General features: G+C 39.6%; 1 protein-coding gene across 18 annotated transcripts in view; it reads right to left on the reverse strand.

The window, feature by feature from the left end:
- ARHGEF28 (Rho guanine nucleotide exchange factor 28) overlaps nucleotides 1-20,072 on the reverse strand; it is a 116,514-nt gene that overhangs the window by 35,194 nt on the left and 61,248 nt on the right. For 13 of the 18 annotated variants that reach the window (XM_072921938.1, XM_072921942.1, XM_072921941.1 and 10 more), the window contains 13 exons: nucleotides 18,860-18,990; nucleotides 16,153-16,454; nucleotides 13,560-13,704; nucleotides 12,192-12,303; nucleotides 7,669-7,741; nucleotides 7,048-7,171; nucleotides 5,596-5,728; nucleotides 5,165-5,220; nucleotides 3,627-3,678; nucleotides 2,920-3,067; nucleotides 2,687-2,808; nucleotides 1,670-1,810; nucleotides 953-1,203 (listed from right to left, as the gene is read on the reverse strand). In XM_072921938.1, the coding sequence (XP_072778039.1) occupies nucleotides 953-1,203; nucleotides 1,670-1,810; nucleotides 2,687-2,808; nucleotides 2,920-3,067; nucleotides 3,627-3,678; nucleotides 5,165-5,220; nucleotides 5,596-5,728; nucleotides 7,048-7,171; nucleotides 7,669-7,741; nucleotides 12,192-12,303; nucleotides 13,560-13,704; nucleotides 16,153-16,454; nucleotides 18,860-18,990 (1,790 nt within the window). The remainder of the gene's footprint in view (nucleotides 1-952; nucleotides 1,204-1,669; nucleotides 1,811-2,686; nucleotides 2,809-2,919; nucleotides 3,068-3,626; nucleotides 3,679-5,164; nucleotides 5,221-5,595; nucleotides 5,729-7,047; nucleotides 7,172-7,668; nucleotides 7,742-12,191; nucleotides 12,304-13,559; nucleotides 13,705-16,152; nucleotides 16,455-18,859; nucleotides 18,991-20,072) is intronic. The other 5 variants (XM_072921931.1, XM_072921935.1, XM_072921934.1 and 2 more) reach the window with 5 other exon arrangements.

Genomic DNA, 20,072 nt, shown 5'->3' on the forward strand with positions numbered 1-20,072 from the left:
AGGAAAGTGTATACCTTTAACTAGTGAATTTTGTACAAATAGGGAACTTTTACTTTACTGGTTTATCGAGTTCTCTGAATTTCACTAACAAGGCCTGTCACTAGAGAATGAAAATAGGTTAGCTGTTCATAGGAGCAAGAAGAGGAATGCAGGCTGGAGAGAGCACAAGGAACCTCCACTGTACTCTTGCCAGTAACAGCTAGAACATTATAACAGCATTTCCTTCACCTTTCAAAGACAACCTCTGAGGTTCATTTACTTTTGTCTCATCTCCACATTGCTTCTAGACAAGGTAACAGCTCAACTCTTTATTTCAGTGGAGTGAAAAAAGACTGACAGAAGATGAAAAGCTACACCTCCCTTTCACAAGGAACTGAGGTGCAAATGCCAAGCCTCAGTTAGCTATTCTTCAGCCACAGGAAACACCTTGCAACCACACCTTCCCTACTGAGCAGTATCCTGGGATGTAACTGATCTGGGATGCCAGATTACTACAAGAAATTAATGAGTAATTTCCTTCCCTACTGAGCAGTATCCTGGGATGTAACTGATCTCGGATGCCAGATTACTACAGGAAATTAATGAGTAGTTTCCTTTCCATCATCAGTTCTTCACATCTCTCCTCAGCTGATAAAGTGAATCCATTACTTCCATTATTTGCAATTTGTAGTATGACAGCAGCCTTCTGCTGCAAACATGACCAAGTTCATCATTTTCCTTGTCATTCATACCACACAGGGAGAAGTCCACTCCAAGTTCACCACAGTTACTTGACAACAATGATATTTTTTCACATTGCTATTTCATCCTAAAATAATCAGGGGAGGACAGGTTTTGAATCTTTTTCAGGCAACCATAACTGTCTTCTTGCCCATAGAAGTTTTGGAGTCAAAAACTTGTTTACATTTGGAACCCTGAGCACTTAAAGGATTAACAGAACTGATGCTTCTACCTGCTGTACAAGGATATCTCCAATTCTGCTGATGACAAAATTACGCTCGCTTCCTGCTGTACATGATTCCTGCCGCCTGTCCTTCATTCTGCAGAAGAATTGCCTGTGCACCTCCAGTAGCTCATCCAAGCAGGGAAATATTCTGTCCACAATGCTGTGGTCAAGCTGCAGTTCTTCCTTCATCCCTTTCCTGAATATTTCAGACATAATGAACAAGGTATGGATGTGATGTACTTCTGTTTGCATCAGCTCTGTGGCATAAAAGAAAAAAGGATAGTGTACTAATCACCTGAATATTTTGCACACCTTACAAGACAGACTTTAGTCTATCAAATACACAGTCATAATTCCTTTTTCTGTGTGAGGCTCAAATCTAATAGATTATGTCAGTAGGAAGACTTCATTTATCTGGCTCTGACAAAATTCTCTCTGTATCCCACTGAACAAGCTGTGGTCATAATAGATTGAGCTGAGGATTTGGATGAGTCCCTTTCCAATTTCAACCAGTCTGTGAACAGGCTAGATATGTTTCTGGTAGCCACTATTATCAATTTCCTTAGTTTATGTGATATTATACTTTGCGATAAAAATGTTCTTTGAACCTTCTTGTTGTTTCAAGTTGAAGCATTTATTCTTCTGGCCATAAACCATGTAGGTTCCCTTTCTATCTGATACACCAAATTGCATGTAAACCTACACACAACTTTGAATACTGACCAAATATGACATCCTGCCGCTTGACAACATCCTTTTCTTGCTTGCTACAGAACATCGGATCCACAACAAGACTCCAGGAGTCTGCCTCAAACTCTTCTGCATCTGTGCAGAGATCAGTCCACTGAGACAAATCCACATCATCTATGACAAAATTTATATTTCTTTAACACCATATATAAAGAGTAAGGGAAGTCCCTTAGCACGTGCAGATCAATTCATATAGTAAGGGGAACACATTGCAGAGATGAACTACAGGTAAGACTTCTGCAAACACTGGCACTGTCTTTACTACAGCAAAGTTTGCCAGATATCAATATTACCAAAGTGTTGAATTGCTTCTGTGACAGAAGGGGAGTAGAATAGGTAAAAAACACTATTCTTTCCTCAAATTAAATCATTTTTATAACTATTTGCTTGAAGAAACCTTTCAAAATTTAAACATAAAATTCAACATTTCCAACAGCAGTCCAGTAAGTGGTATGTGCACCATCCTATGTGAATGAAAGCCCTTCAGCTTTCAAATTCAGTCTCACACCTAGCTACAGAAAAAATCTATTTCTATTTGCTTCATAAGGCTATGCAACTATTGTAAGAGCACAGCTCAACAGTAGGAGTTAAGAATTTGAGCTACTGAGGAAATACAAGTGTTGCAGGTTTACAATTTGCAATGGACACTTTTTACAGAGTCAATTGGATGAGTGCAAAGGAAAAGTATATTACTATTCCGTTTCTGCAAGGATGCCAGTACATTTATCCCCGTTACTTTAAAATGGCAATAACATACTAAAATATTCCAAAAGTTATAAAATAGTTAGTTACAAGGAAGAAAGGAAAAGTTGTCTTTTAAGACTAACATGTTTAATTTCATCATTTTAAAGAGGGGTGCAATTGTAATTATCAAAAACAAGTGCTCTTCTTTGAGAAGATGAAGTGTCTTCCTAAATCAGCTAAGAAGTTTTTCTGGTTTTCACTTTCCTATACTAGCCATAAAACACAATATCTGTGCAATATTCTCACCTTCCATCATAAAAGCATCCATTGAAGAAAAGGTCCCTAATGCTTGTAACATCTCTTCTGACTGTGACTTGGACTTCCAGGTGCTAGTCTCCAAGTCTTGTCCAGAAAACTGTGTAGCTCTTCTAGAGCAGAAATATTAAAAAAAAAAAAAAAAAAAATTATTTCATGGCTTTAATCTTCCTAGAAATCCTGAAGGATGTATTTAGCATAGTCCATTGGCAACTGCCCTCTACCTTTCCAAACTGGCACTGGGGACACTTTTGGACAAGAGGTAGGGCTGTTGTGAGGCTTCCCTCTTTCCAGGAGACAGTCCAATAGGTGCAGAGAAAGAAGGATGCACTGAGGACATCACCATCTGTGAAATGTCTCCAGGCAGAGAATCTGTGAAGCAAAGCACAACACAACATTTTGACAAACAATGAGTTTGTCATTGTTTGACAGAGTATGTCATCAATAGCACACTTATACTGAGAAATGCTACCTGGTGATCATATTGACCTACATCAGGCATCAAGGATGCCCACTTGCCAAGGTACATGGCCACAATGCTCTCTCACAGAATATAAAACTAATGCCTATAGGTAATGCAGAATAGCCCCAGAGTGGCTATCATTTGATAAGGAAATAATCTCAAATCATACACGCTCTATAGGTGTGCAAATACTTGTGCACAAGCTAAATGACATAGATAGAACTGACTACTGCTTTTTTTGGTTTTCACTGAAAATATAGTAAATTCACACTCATTTTAGTAGAGAACTAGTTACTTAAACAGTGATCTCTCAAAAAAAACCCAGTCATATTAGAAACACACACCTTTTCCTACAGATACTGAAACAAAATTTAAAAACAGAGAAATTACATGGGAAAGTTCATGCTGTCTTTCCCATTATTTTTATCAAGGCCTACCTTAGAAATGCTAGGTTTATACTTAACTTACTTGTTACACCAACTTGGAGCTTGTTTTTATTATAGTATTTCTCCTGAGATTTCTGAAAAAAAGAATTTTTTGAAATCGTATAGCTGATAATATACTTAACAGTCAAGTCAGTAACTCATTCACATATACCATCACACTAAGAAAGTGGTTCTAAATCATGGCACTAATTCCTTCCGAAAACTAATTTTATTAGTTATTGGTAGATAATAATATTCAAAGTGGAATACTATTTGTACTACAATTTGTACAACAAAACTATTTATTCTAAGCAGACTGAGTTACAACATTCTACTTTCTCTGTATGAGTATTGCCTGCAAAGGCTGCAAGAAAAGTGCACGTTCAGGACTTAATATTTAAATAAGATCAAATCATTTGTGGTAGTACACTATCTGAAGCATGGGTACCAAAGGCAGAGTTGCTCCCCCTTCTGAAATGGACTTCTGCAAAAATCTGTACTAAAAACCTGTGTGCTTGGGCATATACTTTGCTTCAGTGGGTAAGTGAACACTTCCTGCACTGCATTCTTGCTGAGACGAGGGCTCTTGTGTCCTCTTGCAAGTAACCCACCACCCCTAGGAACCAAAGCTGTCAGTTCAGCCTAAATCTTCCCAGAAAGTAGTGCAAGACCATGACATGAAAATTATAAACAAAATTAAACCCACTTGATTCATGTACAGTTTAAGGTTTGTTTATGCTAAAGAATCAGTATGGAATCATGCTCTCCTTGAAAGCCACCATGACGTAAAACCCAGCTACACCAGAAAGACACACTCCACAAATGTGAAAAATTACCTGCATCGTTGTGGCACGTTTCTCTTTGAGTCTTATTTTATTTCTTGAGGGCAGTAACCTAACACATCTGGCTTTCAAGATTATGTCTCTGTTATGATAACCTCACCATGCATGCATTCCTTCTTAACTGTTAAGGTAGTAACCATCAGCTCTAGTGCTGGTGTTGCCCTGCTCAGAAGCAGCTGAACACTGGAAGCAACTGCCTAGGCAGGCAGCTGTGGAGTCTCCTCCTCCAGAGATTTCCCAGAATGGGTGAAACAAAGATCTGCCCAAATTGTTACCTAGAACAAATATCTGCCCAAACTGTTACTTAGCCAGCCCAAGGGTGAGGAGGTAGGGAGGTCACGTGCCAGAGCCTCTTCCATCTCTGCTTTCCATTATTCCAGACTTATGGGATCCCCCCCAACACACAAGGGTCCTTTCTCTCTGTGGTTTTGAGAAGCCTTTCTTTTCAATCTGTTCTGCAACCCTCCAGGCACACCACTTCACAGTCTGAGCTTGCAACCCTTCAAAAATATAAATACTTCTTATAACTCATTATTCGGCCCCCACTAAGAATTGTTATTCAAGCACACAGAGCAAACAGTGTTTGCTCTATTGCCCACATTGGCCATTTTGACACCCTTGCAGCCCTTCACACACAGACACTAGGTCTGGGCAGACTGCATGTATTTTTTTTTCTTGATCAGGTTTCCAGCCCCTTGGAAATCAAGTATCCTCTAGTGAGATCAGTGTAGGAGGTTACCTTGGTGCACGCAGGAGCGCACTCCTTGCAGCTTTTATGCACAATCACACTGCAATCTGAAAGAGAAGGTACGTTTCAAAGCCTGGCACCAAACAGGGTCCCCAGTCTGCAAAAAATGTACTCTGAGGCTTCAGTTTTTCCTTTTTAGGTTCACTTACTACAGTGAACCTCAGAATTCTTTGATGTACAGATACAGGCTAGAAGAAAGTTTCTGCCTAGTCAGGTAGGGGATAGACAAGGTTCTTTCTGAATCTGTTTCCTGCTGTCCTTCCTCCCTCTCCTTTGTCAACCTCAGCTCATTACATAAATTAAGGTTTTGAAACCTTGTCATCACCAAATGATGACAAGGTTTCAAACAACACATTGAACAAGGATGTCAGAACAGCATTCAGAGCACTGTAAATGCACAAGTAAAAGCCAGCACTACTTACAAGAGCACTGCAGTGACTCCTTTCCTAGAAGGGCCTTTTCACAGACCATACATGGGATAACTCCTGGGAAAGTCCCATTTGTAAAATTGTGCCTGGTTGATTTCTCCTTATCTTTGGTATCTTTATTTTTTGTCTTCATCCCCAAAAATAGAGGCAGGAAAGTAAATAAAAAAATAAACAAATTTATGAATTAATAAAGTTATTCAATCTTAAAAACAATAAAATATTCCCTTATAAAACCAAATTATTCTAGAATATTTAATCCCTGTCCTGGAAGACTTGCAACAGCAAGCTGTACACTTTCACCCAATATTGCTGAAGCCCTAAAATCATAGAGGCATTGTTCTTACTGGCAGCTAAGCCTGGAAGCATTATCAAGAAAGACTGGCAAAAATACATTTAAAAATCTAAAAAACGGGGAGGGACAGTAAGCAAAATTTTAGAACAGTTGTTGATGCACTGTACATACTGTATGTATCCTCTACATGTATACAGCTCATGCCTCTGTAGATAGAGGTGCAGTTATGCAAATTTAGACAAGTTGTCTTTAGATCTTAGAAGACACTAGAAACAACTTATTTTTAATGAGTGGTAAAAAATTTAATAAATTCTACCTGTTTTTCCAGTACCCTTGTTGGCATAGCTATACACATGGATTATAGTTACTGACTGTTATACTTTAGGAGAACACAGAGGCACAAGCTACATGATCAGACATACATGTTCACATGTTCATGGTCAGTTCTGATACTCTTGAAGGTACTGCCTCAGACAAACCCCTTCACATCTGTGTATGTTAGGATGTCCTGGGGCGCAGGAGGGCATAGTAGGGAGCCTGCAAAACCATCAAAAGGCCACCCAGTAAGAGCCTGTAGGCCAAGCCTGTCTTTCAAGCTGCTAACTGATGCCATTAATCTAAAATTAGGATGTCTTAGAATTAAATTACAATGTTGGAATCTACCTCTCATAGTAGGCCTGTTTAACTCTGCAGACTAAATTCTCAAACTCTCTAACACTACACCGTGTTCACTTATGCAAGAAGTCCCATTAACTTCAAAAAAGACAAATTCAACTAATTACACCCTAATGTAGAAGTTTACATACTCAATTACTTTTTGAGAGCAATTCCAAGAACAGGCCCACGTCTCTTAATTTTATTTAACAAATAAAATGTTTCTTAAATGTAATTAATATATTCAAATATTGGCTAAATCACCAAACAGAATTAGTAATGACATCAAAGGAAAACTGATTTTTCATATAAAGACCATTTCAGCGTAACCTGCATATGCTTTCAATTTAAAAAAAGAAAAGTGAAAGTAATCTTCCTGTGACTTTTGTGGTTTTGCAACAAACAAATTATCTTTAAATTATCATAAAAAATTAGCTTCCATTCATTTAATTGCAGTGACATAATCATACATAATAAAACAGACACAAATCCCAAATTACCTTGCATTTATTCCGTGTGCTGGTCATCCTGTTCATCAGAAAGCTGAAAGTCCGACTCACTTTATATTTTTCAGCCTCATTTTTTAGGGGTACAACATATTCATTCCATTCCTCTTCCTGAATCCTAAAACAGAGACCAGTGAAAAAATTATCCTCATTCCAGCAGCAACACTCCTTTAATTAACATTTAGCAGAATCTGGACAATGCTTATTTCACCTAAAATTTACAATTACATGCTTTGTTGTGAATTTAACACATTACAAAAGATTGCTATCCCTATACAAAAAGAAGTAACATTTTCCAAAAAGCACCCTGCACATGCAATGTGTAACAAGCTTGCCTAGATTACAGTTGGCATCAAAAGCTCTTTTTTTTTTACTGCAGTGGTTTGGATATTCCTACAGGGGCCAGGAGCCCCAGCAGCAGGCAGGAGCCCATCCCTGCTTTGCACATCCCACAGTAAACCCCTGCTGCAGGATGTGGTGGTGAGAGCTGGGTTAAGCTTGGCACACGGTTTAGGCATGAGTACACAGAAGCCATGGGCCTCTACACAACTGGTCAAATCCCACATGGAAGGTCTGTTCCCCACACGACTCCCTAGGTGGCATTCTTGCACAGACCTGCTCCCGGCTCTCCGTGACACGCACCCGTACCTTTGCTCCTGGGACTGCTCAGGCAGACTGCACACTCGCTCTGCAAGACACAAACAGCCACGGGGCACTCAGACTGCAGGGTCATCGGGTTTATTCGAAACCCTCAACTTCCACCAAGCCGTAAGCCTACCATTATGGGGTTGCAAAGTCATTTGATAATTAGGAAGGCAAAAACATACATACATTACAAACAGCTTTTTCCAGGTTAAGACCACTTCCTACTAAGCTTTTAGTTGACAGGTTCTACCAGAACTGAGAAGAATATCACTAAATGCCAGTCTCTGCAAACAGTCTGTTTTTAAGAATAGGAAAAAATTGTTTGTTTTTCCTTAACAACACAGACTTCAATGACTCTCCCCTCATTTTGCTTTTTATATTATTTGCTATAAAACATCTTAATGACATTCTTCTAACATTTGCAGTTACACATCTTATGCAGCTTTATCCATTTAAAACCTAAATCCTTCTACACAAAGAGGAATACTACTACTCTAAATACTGCCTAGGATGTTTAATATGCTATACATTTGTGTCTTCTACAATCTATGATCCTATAAACAGATGACCCAAGGAGATACTTTCCACAAGCACTCTAAAAAGCAAAGCAAAAGATAAACAACTCAGGTTGTTTTGGAAGAAAATAAGCCCAAAACTATAGAGAATACTACCATTTTCAAATTAAAAGCCACTCCCTTTTGCAGACATTTTTAGCCAAGCTAACACAAGTATGATTCAGAAAGGTAAGTGCTTGCCTTAGTCAAAGCACCAGACTGTGCTTTCCTTGATGTTAGATACAGGCTTAAACACCCTTTGCTGAATCCACATCTCCACAGATGTATACAGACATCAGAGACAAGAGCTAGAATATTTACCAAAGAGGCAGCAAAACAAAAAAGGGCATTTCAGTTAGTTGTCAGGCACAACCTGTGCCACAGGATGCTTCTGTAAGAAACCAGCACCATGTATCCATGGGAGACAAAGATGACCTCATGCAAAACAACATCGTGGAGCTGAGACACTGACGTAGAGAGTCTAAGGGCCTGGAGGAGGAATGAATCACTGTTCACAAGCACACCATCTACAGAGCAGGCACAGATCTTTTACTGTTACAGCCTGGTAATACCCTCTCAAATAAAGGCGGGTAGTATGTTTTAAATCTGAGCATATTTTAAAGTTTCCAAAAGAAAAGGATGATGTTTTGCCTCTTTTTTTCTCATATTTTGTGTGGGGAAAAAACACCCTGTTGTCATTCTGAATTCATCTTTGGCTTAGAATTTTTTGCAATGTGCAAGGGCAGCTGCACTCATTCTTTCATAGATAAACCCTAAGCAAGATGTGCAAAGAGTTGGCAGTTAGGCAGAGGTGAAGGGGCGGATTTTCCATGTGCAAACTCCTGACAGGCCAAGACATAATCCTACTACAGTCCACAGAGATCAGGATGAACTATCTGAGCCAGCTTCTTGGACCAATCTCCTGGGCTAGTTCCACACCCAGACAAAACTGCTCAAAGTGAGCACAGGTGTGCCTGCCTTACACAAATAATAATCACCACTGCCAGCTGCCAAACACTGTGTTCAATGCTCCCATCTTTGCAAAATGCTGGCAAAAAGAGGCACAATGCAGTAGGTGCTGGTGGAAGGAAGTCCCAGCAGGAAGCTCAGCAGACCACCACGCTCCCCTCCAGCATTACACTGCATCTGTGATGCAGGCATAGAACACCCTGCTTCTAAAGTCTGGACAAGAATGGGTTTCCACTTTCTCTACAAGACATCAAAATCTCCAACACTGACTGACCCCAGAGTAAGGGGAGAAAGAATGAAAGTCAGGGCAAGTAATGGCATCTGGGTGAAACTTAAGGAGCTGTGACACCAAGGAAGTCCCTTAGCTGTGGTGTCAAAGGAATTGTTTTAACTTTAAGCATGATACAGGACTTTACTATTTTGCTAGCTTTTAATTCTGTGACATACTTCTAGCTTTTTCTTCTGCCTTATTTTTTATTAAGACTTCTCACCTAAAGTGTTGAATATAAATGCTTACAAACACTTTAAGAGATGAAGGAAAATACAACACAGCGGCATGCTGCAGGCTGCAATACTTACTCCTCCTTACAAGGTGACATGAAATCATACAGTGAATTTGACTAACATTAAGTAAGTTTTTTGCTGCACTGCTTAATTCAGTTTCTTAGGAAAAAGAAAGCTTGCAAACATTTTATCTCTCACCCCTACAACAGTTTTTGAAGTTGTTAAATGCTTTCAAAGTTAATGACAACATTTTCACACTTTTTGTATGTTTTCACATTGAGTGTCAAAGAATCAGAGTGGTTAGGGTTGGAAAGGATCTCAAAGATCATTGGAGTACTGAGGGAGCTGGCAGAAGAGCTTGCCAAGCCACTCTGCATCACTTATGATCAATGCTGGTTTAACCAGGGACACCCCAGATAACTGGAGATTTGCAAGTGTGGTGCCCACCTACAAGAAGGGTCAGAAGCAAGATCTGGGGAACTACGGCCTGTCAGCCTGACCTTGGTGACCCCAGTGCTGGGGAAGGACATGGAACAGAGTATCTTGAGTGTGATGACTGGCACACGCAGGACAGCCAGGGTATCAGGCCCAGCCAGCATCTCCTGAAGAAGCTGGCAGTTCATGGCTTGGACAGGTACACTCTGCTGGATAAAAACACTGTCTGAATGGCTGGGCCAAGAGAATGGTGGTGAATGGAGTTACATCCAGTTTTGAGTCTGTCAGCAACGCAGTTCCTTAGGCAGCAGCATTGAGGCCAATCGTGTTTAGTATCTTTAATGCTGATCTGGGTGAGGACATTTGAGTGCACACTCAGTCAGTTCACAGATGTCACCAAGCTGGGTGGGAGTGCTGATCTGCTGGGGGGCAGGAAGGCTCTGCAGAGGGATCTGCACAGGCTGGATCACGGCCAAGGCCAGTGGTGTGAGGTACAACAAGGCCAGGGCTGGTCCTGCCCTTGGGTCACAGCAGCCCCAGGCAGTGCCACAGGCTGGGGCAGAGTGGCTGCAGAACTGCCCACAGGAAAAGGCCCTGGGGGTGCTGGTGACAGCAGCTGAGCATGAGCCAGCAGTGCCCAGGGGGCCAAGAGGGCCAATGGCACCTGGCCTGTGCCAGCAACAGCGTGGCCAGCAGGAGCAGGGCAGGGATTGTTCCTCTGTACCCAACATAGGTGAGCCCACACCTCAAATCCTGTATTGAGTTTTAGGCCCCTTACTCCAAGGACACTGAAGAGCTGGAGCATTCCAAAGAAGGGCAACAGAGCTGGTGAAGGGTCTAGAGAGTAAGTCCTATGAGGAGCAGCTGAGGGAGCTGGGGCTACTCAGCCTGAAGAAAAGGAAGCTCAGGAGTGACCTTCCCACTCTCTACAACAGCCTAAAAGGAGTGTGTAGCCAGGTGGGGGTCAGCCTGTTCTCCAACTCAACAAGTGGCAGCACAAAAGAAAACAGCCTCAAACTGCTCCAAGGGACGTTCAGATTGGATGTCAAGAAGAATTTCCTCATTGAATGGGTAGATCTTAATTACACTATTCTATCTACTTTCAACCCCTCTGCCACAGGCAGAGATGTCACCACTAGATAAGGTTGCTCAAAGCCCCATTCAACCTGGCCTTGAACATTCCAATGATATAGCATCCAAAACTTCTCCAGGTGTCAAACCCATCTTGTTCACTGTGGCTCACATGTCCTGTCTCTTGCCCTGGACTAGTGAAAAACTAAAGGTATATTGGAGTGAGAAACAAGCTGGAAGTATGGCAATGGACAGGCTTTTTGAGACAGAGGTCAAATAAAATGCAGTGTTTTTCAAGTGATGTGAGCTGTATGAAAAGCACAGTGTATGTATTTCACACTTTGTATGTTTTTTTAAATATAACCCATACCCTCACTCAGAAAAGTGTGTGTTGTCTTCTAAATATGAAACTACACGTCTGGAAATAAAGCATGTCAGAAACAAGTCATAAAAAATTACAAGCTTCTTGCAGAGACATCTCTGACTCCACTTGATGAAGTGGGTGGGTTTTGCTTCCCAGCCTGTAGAGATACCACAGCCCACCTATGTTTCAGAGATTGCTTAGGATCTGTGGGAAGCTGGAACCATCTGTCCTCTTTGATGCCTCTTCTGTGTCATTCTGAGCTTCCTCCTGGTCTCTGTCAGACATTTAGTGGAGGCTAGGGTAAGGATCTTCCAATAGGAGGATTACTGCCCTTGTCTGCATGCGTTTTTTGTGGCTATTGCTCTCTCGGTTTGCATGCCCTGTCAAGGACAGTTGCTGTATCATGGGCATGATAGGGGCATGATGGCACTGTAGATGGGAGAAAATTGAGGGATGATGGTAGGACTACCACCTATTAGCTACTACTAGCCCTGAAAGCTACCAAACATACACACTGGTAGGCTCTGTAAAGTAACATCATCAGCACTGGACCTAAAGCAGGCAGGTATTGAATAATGCAAAGCCAAAGAACTGACCTCTATTTGAATCCCCAACTGCAAAGTCGCGAGGAATGCGAGGTCTTACTGCCAAACCTTTGGATGAGGAGTAGGAATAGGAGCGTGACCGAATCCCAAATGCTGTGCATTCCTATGAGAAATTCCAGCAAATGAAATCTTGTGTAATTTTGAAATGCATCAGCAACAGAAACAAAATAAATTAGGAACCGCTAACCATTCACATAAATATTCTTGGCTTCAAGCTGTGTTTTTGACAACTTCATGTGAATTCTTAGGAAGTCTGTCCTACTTCCACCATGATAAATTTTTGTATGCTACAGGAAATAAGTTGTGGGTGCAAGCTAGGCTAAGAGACTTACTTACTTAAGAAGAAAGCTTACATTCTTCTCCAATTTGGTAACAGGCGACATCCACACAGTATTGTTGGCCATTATTTCTAATGACCAAGCTATCTTCTTTTACCAGGGAAGGCATTAATCTTAATACTTTAATACTTGAAGAACATTTCATGGAGACTTTGGCCATGCCTTAGTAATTACTGATGTCAGAGTTTCCAAAGAAAGGAGTTGACCTCTTTTCTCTATGTTGTTTTTTGCTTTTTTATCATTATTATATTTGAAAACATTTTCCAGTTACCAAATATCTCAACAATAAGACCTGAAAGGAAACCCCCTAATTTTTGATACGTCATTTACAAAGTGCTTACCTTATTGTTTTTTAAAGTAGCCCTACCATAATTAATGTTTTTGCTGAACTCTCTTTCTCCCTTCATTAAATCATTTGCTGAAGTCCTACAGGGGCAACAAGTGCATCTAAAAAATCATTAAAAACCACTGCAAACAAGAAATAACTCTCATTATTGTATATGTCTGAAGATCTCAGAAATGGCACCATGGTCTAATGAAAATTAACGTAGACAGGATACTTCAGAAAACCATAATGAAGAGATTTCTATCAATCAATGGACATCCGAACTGAATTTCCCTGAGAACAGAAATTGTTTTGAAAGAGGCAGCAGGCCAGTTTTACACTTTACAAAGCATTACTCTTTCACATAATTTGAGCTGGTTAAACATTTTCTCACTAAGTACATTTTGGTTAAAAAATGCTGATTCACTGAACCTGAAACATTTCCTTTGAAATGCTTCTGAGAGAAGGTGTGTTTTTTAAAGCTGAGGCAAATATCCGATGGACACTTTCTTTCCATAGCAGCTGCCCAGCCTAGCCATACCCAGGGAGTTTCAGCTTCACAACTCAATGCCCCAGCCCTGGAGATACTAGTACTGCCAACTGGGAACTCATCTTTCCCCTGCAGATTCAGATGTTTCTCGCATAGTTTCAGTGATTTACTTAAAAGGAAATTCAAGCCAAGACAGGGTCAAATACCTTGGGCTGCACACTGGTAGGTGAGTCCAGTCCATCTCTGCTAGAAGCCATGACATGTGAAGAGCTGAGGGGACGGTAGTGAACATGGGATCTGTCCGACACACCTCCACTTCCGTTGTCTACTTCAAGGTCATCGAGACTTGAACTGAAGAAGACAACAAAGTTTTCAACTTCCCTGAATTCCTTATAGCAATTTACTTCAACCTTAATGCAATAAGCAAAGATGCGGCTGAATCCTCTGACCAATGACAGCCCAAACTACCATGATCACGTCAGGTAAACATGCTCTGAGGCGTCTCTCAGGTCTGCAGCCACGTGGTCAAAGGTAGTCAGTTTCCCTGTCCAGGATCCCTCTGATGCAGTCTTGCAAATCTACAGTGCAGGTATCTGCATCACCCACGATCACAGACACTCCCACCACAGCCAGACAATTCTGGATCATGAGTTTTAGACACATGTTCAGCATCTCCCAAAAAATGAGATTTTTTGTTCCACACATAAACCTGTCTCTCTTCAAAGAAGGTAAGGAGAACTGAGACAATAAGGGGAACTGAGAGAACTCCCTCGGATTTCAGTATACATGAGTATAGATGGATATTATGCGTGTGTGTGTATTTGGAAGATATGACATAGCTGTTAACAGACATATTTTTATCTACATCTGTGACTTCATGACAGAAGATGGAAGAGAAGAGATTAAGGAGGGTCTTGGGCCAGTTAATGAGGTTCAGTTCAAAAGACAGACATGTGAAAACAGAGAGAGCAACAAGCAGACTGAAAAATCTCTGGCTAAATCAGTATGTCAAACACATAGAGAATATTTTGTTGGAAAGGGTTCATGAGCAGGAGAGTGCACTAAGGTTGCTCAGCAGTATCAGAGTTTCCCAGGATGAGGCCTGTTACCTGCAAAAGCAAGTTCATGGTCTCTTCATCAGAAATGGTCGACTGCTTGCAATAACATTCCAGTCTTACAACATAAAACTTTAAATTATGTGTGGTATTTCTAAATAGCCAGAGTTCCTACCAAGGATAAGAGTACAAAAATTCCTTCACACATCACTACTTTTTTGAAGCACAAATATATTGCTACTGTCTGAAACTACTTCTGTTTCTGGGGATAATATTTGCAATGTTTCCAAATAACAGCCCACATGACATCTCAAAAACAACTTATTTAAATGCATTATCAGTTACTGTCACATGTTAAAATTGAAAAAGCAATAGCTGTCTATGTCAACAGATAAGTATCCACAACTTACTGTGGTAACTTCTCTAGGGAATTCCTCTGACATAAAAAGCTGGTTTAAAAATAGAATTACATACTTCTAGTCTTATTTTATGCATAAGATTTGGATCAATTATATATGTCATACGACATATTAAGGCAAATCACATGTCTCTGAAAATTTATATACACTCTTAGAAGTTCTCATACAAGTACCTAACCAAGGTCTTTAAAGGGGTGGGACTATCTAAAAATACATAGGATAAAAATGATTCTGACTAGATGCACAGAAAAATTAGAGTATTCTACATGACATCCCTATAGCTAGCAAGAAAAACAGCAAACAAAAAGACCCTCAAACAACAACAACAATAAAAACAAAACAAAACAAAAAAAACTGTGAAAGAAAAACTCTGTCTGGTATTTATTGTATTATCTGTGTTAAATATTCCTGCTAGTGGGACTTCATAGTTGTATAAGAAACTCAGAATTAAGGTAGAGAAAATCTTACTTCCCATTTTAAATGATAATTGGCTGACCCTTCTCTTCCTTACTGCTTTTACATAGATCTGATGCTCTACCTCCAGCTAGTCCTAATACTCTCCAAAAGGTGGGTGCAAGATTCAGATTTCCTCCTGCGTAAGAAGGAATCTTACCTATTCAGAGAAGCAATAAAGCTTTTTCATCAAGAAAAATGTATTGTTATATTTTTTATTTTTTAAGTTAATTGTTAAAAACCTAAGTTTAAATGATCAAAATTATAGTTCCGTCTCCAAAGCTCTCTGCATTTCTGAAGCCATTGAAGAAATGGAGGGTCTTCAGATAAATGGCAGCAACCCTGTGTACCAGCAATGATTCTTGTGAAGAACCTGTCATAAGCAGCAGCTACAGTCTGCACTGTGTTTTTAGAGATGGCAATCAGGAGTAACACGGTCCTTCTCCAGGCCTATTTAAAGACTTGAAAGGCTCCCAGAGACTTCAACAAATTTTGGACTATTTTCTTAATGGAAAATATGACTGAGGAGAACCACAGTGAAATTCTGTTATCAAAAATGCCACAATGTCAGTAACAGTAAAGAGCTGATTCTTTTTTTAAATTTTGTTAAGAGCATTTGCATATAAGAAATAAAGGTATAAAACTATCCATTTGCATTCAAGATACATTTACTAAGAAGACATTTCTATGGGTGAAAAATATCTTCACATCTATTTTATGAAAACAGATTATTAGGACAATAAATATTAGTGATGAAAAACAGAGATTTCAACCCAATAATACTAGTTATTCACATTCTGCTTCACCTTTTAAAAGAAAAGGTGGTTATAAATAATCCTTATTCTGGCTATACCATCAAGTCAATTCCATACCTTCTTCTTTTCAGATCAGCATAAAGCTGGCCCCGATCCTGAGCAAATCCATGGGTCTTGAATGGATGATACGAATCTGCTACATACACATGAGAAGGTGAAATGGTATGTCTTAACCCTGCCTTTTCTTCTTTTTTTACTGGCCTTTGACTTTCTTCATTTGGGAGATACATAAATTGGTCATTCTCCTCACGGGAGGGAGATGAAGAGCTCTTATCCATTGGGATTGAGCTGGCGGGGTTCAGACACATCTCACTGCTGACACCATCTCCATGAATGTAGCTAGTCTTCAAGTCTCCAGCCTGCAGGTAAAACATGAGTGCTGGTAAGAGGCAACAATAAGATATATAGTCAGAAAACAAAGACCTGAGAAGTTTGCCATTTTATTTATGGCTGAATGTTTTGTGGGATTTTTCCCTATTACTTTCTACATCACAAGAATTTAAGGCAATTTATACAACTAAGGGATTCTAGATTTTGAATTAATTTTTTCCCTAATTAGAGCAGTAATTAATTGGGATTTCCAAGTCTGCTATATTTCTCACTCATATTTATACCTTTTATTAAATGTATTGATACAAATATTTATAAATTTCATTAAATTATACCCTTAAGCTGAGCAAAAAATATGCATAATTCAGTAGTGTGGGTCACATATGGAAGAGAACTCAAACATTGTGCAGTTTAATTTGGAAAAATCAGCCTACACATCATGCACTTTTAGTTTTTCAGCACCATTTTCCTAAGCTTTGAGATAAATATACATGACCTGGAACAGAGTTTCTCGAGGGGAGGAAGGGAAATTACTCTTATTTTGTGCCATTAAGCAGTTCAGGGCCTGAAGCACCTCTCTTTTTGCACAAAGACAGAAATGGATTTGGAAATTCTATTTTCTCAGGTATAGGGATCAGGATTTAGACTCTAGTTAAAAATAATTTCCTGTTGACACTGCAGAAGATACTAAAATACAGCTCACTGTTAATCTTTTAGCTAGAGGCAACAGACATGTAATTAGATACTGAATAATACTGAAAAGTCACATTGCCAGTTAAAACAATCAATCTCCAAAAAGCACCTGTATAAAAGCAAGAATAAAGGAAAGATTGCAAGCATTTACAAAGCCCTGGTGTTTCTGATTGCTGACTTCCTCTTTCCCAGTTCCTCTTGAGATGTGCTTTCATCCCCATCTTAATTATGCTTCTCTTAGTAAAAGACAAGAAGAACTGCTGGCATTTTTACAGCAGTCCACATTGGCATTCAAAGATACAGTGCATTCAAGTCTGGAAATACTTCTGTTGTGCTGTGCACATGACATGCACAGAGGTAAAATGCTTTTCCCAGGTCTTATGCAGCTGTTCCTCCCTGAAAAGTTATTCCTGTCTGGGCAGTGTTCCTCTTCAGCACCAGAGGGACCTTCTCCAGCAGCCACTCTGGCTCCTGCTGAGTGGTGCTTAAGGGAGAATTTGGCCCCAGTCAGCAATTTTAAAAAGTAGAATGTGGCCACATAGTGACCAAAGGTTAGCTACCCAACCTGGAGGCCCCCTGAGCAATACACTTGGGTAACATCTCCATCTGTAATGGAGATGCAGTTCTGCAGATCTGTCCTTCCAACCTCGATATTGTTCAAATCAAGAGTTCAAAGACTACACTTTTTAGTCCCCTGACAGCTGCTCACTCATGTGTCATTATTACATACATTCTTCTGTAATATATATTACATCTCTTCCGAACATTTTGAACACACTCAGCCTCTGACTTAAACTTCCATCTCAGCTGTCACATGAACTGGATCTGCAGTGAGTGCAGTGGGTGAAGCGTTTCAGGGAACGGAGTAGGGATGGGAAGGAGGCAAAGAAAGGGGGAAAGAAATCACACTTGCAAAATACCAGACTTCTAACATTATCTGATAATTTCTTACTCCTATATTCCAACATTTAGGCAAGGGGCAGGCAGGTAACAAGGCAAGATCAAAGCAGGTTACAAATAAATAAATATCTTAAAGCACCACTGAAAAATAGGCACACACTACCAGAATCTGGCATCTCTTTAGCTAGACCCAGACACTACACACAAGCTGTGACTAGTCAGACTCATGCTCATGGTCTACATTATGGTATCTGACTGTGACCAGTGAGGGATGATTCCAGGTACAACTCAGTGATGTAAAATGACACTTTAGGTCATCTCCAGCGTTGCTGACAAATCAGAGACAGGAATACAAGTGAGGATCTCCAATATCAGAAGTTCCATGACAGCAGTAGGACACCAGCTTCACCTTTTCATCAATATCTTGTTTTTGTTGAGCTTGTAAGCCTCACTGTTGGCTTATGATTAACTTCTGAAATTATTCAGCAAACTCATCTGAATTGTGAATGTACATAAAATTCAGAAATCTGAAATGCACACAAACAAGTAATACTCTAAAGGAGCACATGCTGTTTAGCTCACCAATATAGAAGAGACAGCCTGCCTTAGAGGTCTTCCTGCAGGCTAAGGAGAGTAATTCCTATAATTGACTGAATCTGTTAAAAGAGACCTCATAAAAATGTTACAAAATATAGCTGAGAAGAGTAAGATATTACCGGTTTTAGTTTAGAATTTTATTAATTGATAACACTGCTGACAGATCCAGAAGATCCTACTGTCATGCAACTAAATTAACAGAAGATGAAGAAAAAAATAGCCAGAAATTCAAATATAAGCTTACTTGGTCTACTACCATGCAGTTTGCATATACTTCATCACTTCCACTCAGCATGGGAGAAAGTCTGGTTGCAGCAAAGAAAGTAGGGGTAGACTTCAATTTCCTAAGAACATCAAGGGTAGAGAGTCTATGCTCTGGAAAATAAAAAGTATGGGAAATTTTACATTAAATCTCAAACCATTTCCTTCTCATGTATATATACCACCATAAAATGGCAAAGTTAAGCATTAAGAACCAAATCTTAGCATTACAATTTGAGTAATATTTGTGTGACTGTACCAAAATATGCTCATTTCATAACTGCTCAACACTTGCTATGTGTTCCAGGAAGCCTGTAGCTGACAAGGCTGTCAAGGGTACCACAGAATCATTCACATAAATAAAAAATAAATGTTACTGTGTCTTGGTTAGCAAAAGCTTCTATTTTCCACCTAAGCAGAACTTTGCAGAGATTTGTGGTTGCAGAACACAGGACAAGATTTATGGGCTGGGAAAAACTATGCATGATTCTGCCTATACATTAAATATCTGACATCTGATACATTAAATAAATGAAATATTGTTCAATTGCTGTCAAATAATGACTCTCCTAAAGCATTCTACTTACTGGCAGCCATGTAAATACTAATCTTAAACCAAGAAATCAGATTGCTGTTCTTAAAACAAAACCAAACAAACAAACAAAAAATCAAAACAAAAAAACCAACAATAAAATTGCAAAAGAGATATAAATAAAATACCACTAATACTGCCTTTACAGAGTGTCAGCAATCAAGCAAGACTTGATCCATGAAGAGGATGTTTAGGATGAATACTGCATCTGATCTGCTTTTGACCCATTTCACTGGAGATCATTAACAGAAATCCAGAGTTTTGTTTTCAAAAGTGTGCTTTTGAAATAATAAAAATAATAAAAAAAGCTGGATGAACTGTGTATTTTATGCAGCTGAAATCTTGTCCTGCAGGCCCACTTCTCTTAAAACTGGCTACAAGAATGAAGAGCATGTACCAGTCCAGCATCTGAGCTGGGTTATCTTCTGAATGTAAAACAAGCAAAACTTAACAAAGCACAAAACCAGGCTTGTTGTAGACTGAATGAAAATAGGCTAAGAAAAAATCACAATCATAATGCAGTTTTCCTTAAAATGCTGGAAGTCAAGCATTGCCACTGGAAGTGAATGGAAATGCACTAGCATAAGAATGATGTGAAAGAGGA

The sequence above is a fragment of the Taeniopygia guttata genome, chromosome Z, assembly GCF_048771995.1.
Source record: "Taeniopygia guttata chromosome Z, bTaeGut7.mat, whole genome shotgun sequence".
NCBI lineage: Eukaryota > Metazoa > Chordata > Aves > Passeriformes > Estrildidae > Taeniopygia > Taeniopygia guttata.